At 38.4% G+C, this 7,898-nt stretch overlaps 1 protein-coding gene across 1 annotated transcript; it reads right to left on the reverse strand.

The window, feature by feature from the left end:
- Positions 1–907: 907 nt before the first annotated feature.
- nucb2a (nucleobindin 2a) lies at positions 908–7,217 on the reverse strand. The gene is made up of 13 exons (XM_008405225.2): positions 7,107–7,217; positions 6,607–6,747; positions 6,220–6,327; positions 5,910–6,042; positions 5,657–5,760; positions 4,299–4,484; positions 4,034–4,124; positions 3,840–3,898; positions 3,680–3,772; positions 2,719–2,808; positions 2,439–2,609; positions 1,977–2,037; positions 908–1,886 (listed from the first exon to the last, which is right to left on the reverse strand). Exons 1-13 carry the CDS (start codon positions 7,128–7,130, stop codon positions 1,663–1,665), a joined length of 1,485 nt encoding a protein of 494 aa, XP_008403447.1. The 5' UTR covers positions 7,131–7,217; the 3' UTR covers positions 908–1,662.
- Positions 7,218–7,898: the final 681 nt, after the last annotated feature.

Below are 7,898 nucleotides of genomic sequence, written 5' to 3' on the forward strand. Positions count from 1 at the left end.
GAGTCACTATCAAGCAAGTATGATAAAAGGTAAACAGTTTTATTATCTTGAGCTGAATCTGTAGTATTGCCAAATGACTTGTATGGAGCAACAGGCATTCTGAAACCCGACCTGTATATTCTGTGCAGTATTCGAAAGAACATGACAAAAAAAAAAAATCGTGAGCAAGGATGGAGTATGAAGTAACAAATGTCTTTATCTCAATAAGATGTCTCATTGCTAAATTGAACATTCTCCAAAAAAAAAAAAAAAAAAAAGCAAATGGGAAAAATCAAGGGAAAACAGCAGACTGGGTATCGCACCAACTTAACCAAACAAGCAGCCTTTAATTTAAAAAAAAATTGTTTATATATGTAGTTTTAAACCAAATAAAATTCCACTTCCAGACAAAACTAATTCCTTCTGTTTGTAATGTCATTAAAATTAACACATAAAAATGGTAAACAACCTGTACACCTAAACTTCTTAAAATCTTTCTTAAATTAACAATTGTTCAATTTTACAAACATGGTACATACACATGTACTGTAAGTATAACCAGCTGTATTCAAAATAGTCACTATTCTTATTCTACGCGACTAATAAATTTCTAATACAAAATCCTTCCAGGAGCATGCAGTAACTGTTTCCCTCCATGATGCTCAAGGGCACTTTGCCTGGAAAGTCTTCCATGCTTTCAACACACCTGAACTGAGTTAGTGGATAATTGAAAGGCCTCTGCAGAACCTGGTGAGAGCTCCTCTAGATCATCGAATGAGGTGGACTGATCGAAGCAGCGACGCAGGTAGTGCACCAGATCAAGTAACAAAAACATAACTTGGCAATAAATCAAATTGAGATTTTGTGAGATTTTAAAGTTGTAATGAAATCTCCCCCCTTTTTAAAAATTTCTCTCACTCTTAAATGTATTTCTAGCACTGAACAAAAAAATTACAAAAAAAAAAAAATCAGGCAGCAGCTGCAGGGTGACTTGAAAGATGACCAGCACTATGTGACATTGCTTAGGGCAGTAGATTTTAGGTAAACTTTTAACGACAACCTTCCCATCACAGCAATATATATTTTTTAGATGGATCTGTCACAAATCAAATCGATGCATCAAACCGTACTTACTTTTGAAACGAGTATATTCAGATTCCAGCACTTTCTCTTGTTTTTCTTGAATTTTCCTGGTCCCACTTACCTGTAGAAAATCTTTAAAAAGTTTCCTTTATCTAAAGAAGTTGGGAGGGTAGCTTAAAAGGTAATGCAAGAACAGAGAGAAGCTAAGAATTTTTACATCTTAAAGCTCTTTAAAACCGTACTGCACAAATCCAAGAAACTCTGCATGCCAAAGCCACAGAAGAGACTTAACACTGCTCTATATGGATGGTAAATATTCTTCTCATTTCTTTGCACTTCTCTAAAATAATTATCAATACAGGTCAGTGGTGGGTCATTTTCAGTTCTGTTCATATAATCTGAAGATTACCGCTATAAAAGTTGTATCGGGGATAACAGATCTGATATGTGCCAATCTTGATTTGTATTTAAAAACCTTAAATGCTGGTTGTACCTGTTACAAGTGGTCTTAGGATCGAGGGACATCGCCCCTCTCTAAGTACAAGTTTAAGTACAGCGAAAGTCCGGTGTTGATTTTTTTTTTGTTTTGTTTTGACGTCGTTATGCCAGGTTATGCTGGCCTTGTGCAACATCTTGCTGGTTTGACAGTTCGTCATGATGAGCCTGGGGTTGTCCTTGCTGAGGTAAGTCTGGATTGTGTTGCTCGTGATGCTCTTGTGGCGTATCCTGATGGTGTTGGGGTATCTCCTGATGTCCTGGCGGGTGGGCTTCTTGATCAGGATGCAGCTGGTTGTCAGCTGCGTGGACCTCAGGGACGGCGTTTCCTTCGATTGCGACGTGAAAAACAGTTTTATATTCGCTGCCACGGCAGGATATTTCAACAACAACAACAAAAATGTGCAATCAACACTTACCGTGAACCTCTGGAGGAGGCTCTACTTTATCTGACTTCAGTCGTTCCATATGTTCAACAGCCTGGAAAGAGTTCTGATTAGACTCTCTAATATTAGTAACAATAATGTTAAAAATAGATGAAGATATGATGATAAAAATTGGCATAGGGAAGATTATTTACATTGTACAAACTTTTCCCGTAATGATTGTACTCCAGAAATGTCCAATTTGGAATGCTCTTCTGAACAAAACATAGCTAATCATATCTTTAACATAACTTGATGGAGGTTTTTACTTTTTTATTATTTAGATTCAAAAATGATTTTGATAGCAACGTTGGAGTATGTTAGCAAGCAAGTAAAAGGCTAAAACTGGTAGCAATTGCCAACTATGACAAATCCCACCATCCTCCTTGCAACTAATTTTTTTCAACAAAATGAAACATGGAACCCAGGTGTAGGTGATTCTTTCAGACTCCTTACCTGCTGGAGTTCAACTTTCTGTGCATTCAGCTGCTCCTGCTGTCGCTCCAGCTCCTCTCTCTGCTTTTGAAGATCAACGGTCCTCTGACTGAGGTCCTGTTCTTGCTGAGTCAGATGCTCCTCGAACTCTCTCATCTCCTCATCTGTATAGGCCTGATTCTGCTCCAGAGTCTGACCAAAAATACAGTAGGAAATCATTTCAACATGTATGCATGTATGTTTATGCTACTCGTTTTAGCATAAACGCTTAATATTGCGACAGCCTCGTGCCGTTTCTTACCTCCCAGCTATCTGGCTCCAGGAATTCCTTTTTCTTTGTAGCAACCAGAAACTCATCTAAAGACACCAACCTGTCTTTGTTGGAATCCACCTAGACCAGAAAGTTTAGAGTGAGCATTTCAGATCAGACTCGTCTCAAACGACAAGCTCATGGCATTGAGCTGAACGTCGACACGCAGACATCAAACAAGAGGTAGACATAATCAACTTTCCCCTTTAACATAAGCAGCCCAAACTTTATCACAGGGTTCCATAATGTTATGCTGCCACTTTATTAGGTACAGACATTCAATTGATTGTTGCCACAAACGGTGAATCAGCCAATGCACAGGGCAGCAACTCGATGAAAAAAGACATGTTTGGTCTTAAAGCAGATGGGATACAACAGCAGAGGATCACGTAGTGTCATTCATCTCCACCAGAAACGACACTATACCTAACAAAGACTTGCTAATGTTTTAGCAAGACTTGCTAAAAAAAAGAAAAAAGAAAAAAAAAGAAGCCGTGTTACAGGCATTGTTTGGCTTAAAGAAATAGCTTAAAGAAATGTCGAGTCTGGTGAGTCAGTTTCAGCCTAACTTTTATATAGTAGACGGGTTTCTGTCCTAGCCCTGTCTAATGGACATAGGGCATTGTTACTTGGCAAACTTTGGTACTCAAGTAAGAAATGATATGCGATTTGTACCAACCGCATATCATGAAACATGAAAGCTCACCACATCCCTTTGTGACCTCCGTGTACTCATGTGCTGATGGTTTTTCTCAGCAGGATGATGCATCATGTCATACTTTTTAATTTTAAATGACAAATTTTTTTTTTAATAGCTTGCAGAATCTGTGCCACAAAGAATTAAAGCCGTTTGGAAAGAAAGAGGGTCCAACCCAGTATGAGCGTAGAAAAAACAAAAACTTTTAAAATAAATTCTGAATGATAATGATGAAGGTTGTAACCCTCAGTTTACCTCGTTCATAACATGCTCTCTCATCCGCAGCCTCTCCTCTTCCATCTCCACCATATCATCCTCTTCATTGGTGGGGTCATAGATTTTTTCCAGCTGAAATGATACAGCGAGACAGATTGTATTAAATCAGTCGCTGAATTTTTAGATGCTGTGGCTTTACCTCCTTGGTGAACAATGCTTCAAGCTCTTGTTCATCGAAGAAACCATCTCCATTAGTATCTGCATTGAAAGGGAATAAAATGAATGGAAGAAATGTATGCAAATTCTTATATTTGATTAAAACAAAAAAAGAAATGGCATTAAATGAAAGGCTGATAATCCTATTTTACGAAGCGATTCCTGGTGAAAGGTTACCATGCAGGTTGAAAAAGGTCTTTGGATCAAAGTCCTCTGGGTCTAATCCATCACCTTCCTCCCAAACCTCTTTTAGTTGATTTTGGCTGCCCTACGTCATGACATTAAAACATAACTCAGTTTATTTATAACCATGCTGGAGACAGAGAAATAATTAATCGACTGTGTGAACATCACATTTTAATTGTAAACCATAAATCTTAAAAGTAGAATATTGCAACGTGCTATCAGTTTGTTTTATGCTTCTCCGGTCAATGCCACTCACTGGGTGGTTGACTTTAGGGTGATCCGCATGCTTCTTCTTCATCTCCTCGTAGTGCTCCTCCTCTTTCTTTCTCTGCTCCTCATCCAGAGTTTTCAGGTGCTCCTGCCTGTCGTGCTCCTTCATCATCTCATACCTCTTGAACTCCTCGTGCCTCTCTTTGTCGAAGTTTTCCAGATCATTCGTTGCCTGTAAGCAGGTGAAAACATTTAGAGGCAACTTTTAAAATTCAGCATAGGCTCCTTTAGCAGTTAAAGACAGTGATGTATAATGTGTGGTTTAGCCGTCTAGTCTACAAAGATTACTTGTATTCCTATTTTGCATTTCTTGTTGAGATTTCCTGAACAATTTATTATATTTCTTTGTATGCATGTTGACTTCTGAAAATAAACCTTGAAAATGAGATGTATCTGATTGCAAAACAAAAGATATTATTAAAAGCAGAATGCTTTTGTGCAACAACTTACTCTGAAGATATCTACTCTAAAGCGGAGCTTTAGATAAGGTAAATAAGGTAAAGGTGAGTTATGTGACACAGGCAGTAGGGCAAATTGTAACAAGCAGTAGGTATGCACAGATAAGCGAGTTGTTTTTCACAATTTCAGTAATTTGACTCAAGAGTGACAACGAAAGTGTGTGTGAGGCTATTCAATTCTGACTCGGAAGATGAAGATTTTAGTGGTTTTAGTGCACAAAAGGAAGATGAAGATAGCAATTTATGACTTTTCCTGGTAGTCATAGATTGCTATGACTACTAGCAATCTATGACTGGTAGGCTACTGTATTTTTTCAATGTTTTTAAGAAGCCGTATTACAAGGGTGTGCTGTGGTGGTGCAGGGGTTAAGCACAACCCATGTATGGAGGCCTTAGTCCTCGACGTGGCCGTCGCAGGTTCTATTCCTGGCCTGGTGACCTTTGCCGCATGTCTTTCCCCATCTCTCATTACCAACTTTTCTGTTAATTAACTATGAAATAAAGGCCACTAGAGCCAATAAAACCTTGAAAAAAAAAAAAAAAAAAAAGAAGCCGTGTTACAGGTACTGTTTGGAAAAATAATTTACTTTATGTATTTGTGTATGTAAATTTACGCATTTCATTAAAAGGTAAAAAAAATAATTTCCATGTAAATATCTCATGTTACCAACTAGACACCTGCTGCAGCGGACAGACTAGTGCAGGCCACATATGTACTTTTTTATTTTTTTCGAAACGCTGGAAGTTCATAATGTTAGTGGATGTATTTAGTCATTTTATTTTGTTTTCCAGGTCAACTCTATAATTCAAATATTATGGTACTGTATGATTTATGTTCTGTTTATGTTCTATATACGTGACAAAATATTATAGAAGCAGATATTACCGATTTAATGAGCCGATCTAGATCCTCAACTTCAAAGGTGTGTGGGTTCATGTGGTTCAGGTGCTCAAACTGCTTTAGGAGAGCCTGGTGGTCCACAGCTATATCTGTTCAAAAAGTAAATGTCTTAATATTTAAAATTGACACAAAATATAAACACATTTCCCAACAATAGGAATAAATATTTTAAGGATGTAGCATTCAATTTAAAAAGTAAAAGCATAGAAGTGATATACAGTTTTGCTGAACCTCCTACCATTTCCTCCTTCCAGATCATGCTTGGCTTTAATCAGAGTCCGCAGTCGGTTTACTTCCTGCCTTTTCAATTCGTCTAGTTTTGTTCTGACATGATGGCTGACAAAGTCCAGTTCTTGAGCCAGCTTGCCTTGCTAAACAAAACAAGGAAAACAAGGAGGGGCAGATGTTTCTCTGAGGAAGCATGTCTTAACACATTATGCATAATTTTGCTTCTAAACATGAGATTAACAAAGTGGTTGGGTGGTGTTACATAGCATTTTCAAAGCATTATAACAGTGTTACAACCAAGCAAGAGATACACAGCCTACCTTAATGTCTTCCATGTCCGTATTGTGCAGCTTTTCTCTGAAATGCTGATCTTTCTCAAGAAAATCAATGACTTCCCTGAGATAGCGGTCATAGTGAAGTCCAGTGTCCTGTAAAATGTAACAAAGTTGTCCGTTAAACCTCTAACCAAGCCAATACCGATTATTTACACTTCATAGGAGCCATTACTTTTAATATGTAATATGACAGATTATAAAATAACAGATTATTAAAAAAAAAAACTGGGTGAACTAACTACTGTTAACTGTGTTTTGCTTACATTTACAAGAAAAGAGGGCTCTGGCATGGCTTCAACATAATTACACAGTAATTAACGTCTATGTTTTCATGGTGGTGCTGGTTGTGTATGAGTCATGTGCATTTTTTACCACACTGGCTGGTGGCTCATCAGGTTTCTTCTCTGTCTCTGTTACTTTTGTCTTGTCGATGCCGATGGGAACAGCCTGTAGGTACTGAAGCTGCACCAGCAGCAGAACCCAGCCGGTGAGAAGAGCCCGGCTCCAGCACATCTGGGCATAAACATAAACACACACATTAAAATACTAGCCTGAATTAATTCACAGATTTAATCTTTGCACTAGATAATTCAAATTAAAGTCCGCCTGTCCCTGTGCATACATTTTAGTAAATATGTTTCGAAGCTTGCCTTTACATTGGTAGCTAATTATAAACTAAAGGAAGCTGTTGGTGGTAGCTTTAGCTACCCCTGTCAAATTTGGCATAAAAAAAACCCAAATCAGGAACTAGTTTAACGTTGCCTTGATGGTCCGAGCCTCACAGTTTACAATAACAAACGTGTCAAAGAGGTTTCAGAGTAATGCTATCGGATTAACTAACAAGAACCACCGTCATGTCATTAAATACTCACTTTAATGTGAACCCTGTCCCCCATCTGCTCTGCTGCCCTGTCGTTACTCCCTCTCAGCTGGACCTTCGTCCGCAGCTAACTGGCTAGTCAGCATGGTAGGTTGTGCGGGAGTTAGCGTTACCCTGATTGGCTACTTTTGTGAAAATGAACAGCAGGTTGCGTTGCATGGAATAGTACGTGGCGACATGACGGCAGAACAGGTGGGCGTTCCGGCTTCTTTATCAAGTGGGGGGGAAAAAATTCAGGAAGCAAAATTAACTTTTTATGTGTTACTATGGTTTGACAAAATGATGGTGCTTCTAATTCCAATAATTATGTACAGTAACGTTTTATACTTAGTTTAAACACGTATTTTTCCACGTCAGTCATTCATAGTTTTTCCATTTCCAAGATGACTGGCAAATTGTTTTTGCTGGTTTGATTGCAAGTCCTTATGGTTGAGTCACTGAACTGGTGCACTTCATAAAATAGATTGCGTCATGAGGAAAGAACATTATGTAGAAATATTGAAGCAACATAGATATCAGCCAGGAAGTTAAAGCTTGTGGTCAAATGAACAACTACCTCCATACAGCCAAAATAGTTCTAGCGGCTCAAGGACAACAAGCTTAATATTTTGGAGTGGTCACCTCAAAGTCTTGATCCCAGTCCTCTTGGGATTTTTTTTAATAGCTCTGAAAAGGCGCGTGCAAGAGAGGCGGCCTACAAACTTGACCCAGTTTCACCAGTTCTGTCAGAAGGAATGGGCCAGAATTCCAGCAAATTACTGTGAATCTTATAGAAGGAAACCTA

Source organism: Poecilia reticulata, linkage group LG3 (genome assembly GCF_000633615.1).
Source record: "Poecilia reticulata strain Guanapo linkage group LG3, Guppy_female_1.0+MT, whole genome shotgun sequence".
NCBI lineage: Eukaryota > Metazoa > Chordata > Actinopteri > Cyprinodontiformes > Poeciliidae > Poecilia > Poecilia reticulata.

Coding starts and splice junctions, on each gene's coding strand:
- nucb2a (XM_008405225.2), bottom strand. CDS start 7,130: ATGGGGGACAGGGTTCACATTAAA. Junction 6,328..6,606: donor ATGAGCCACCAGCCAGTGTG/GTAAAAAATGCA, acceptor TACATTTTACAG/GACACTGGACTTCACTATGA. Junction 4,485..5,656: donor TAGATCGGCTCATTAAATCG/GTAATATCTGCT, acceptor ACCTGCTTACAG/GCAACGAATGATCTGGAAAA.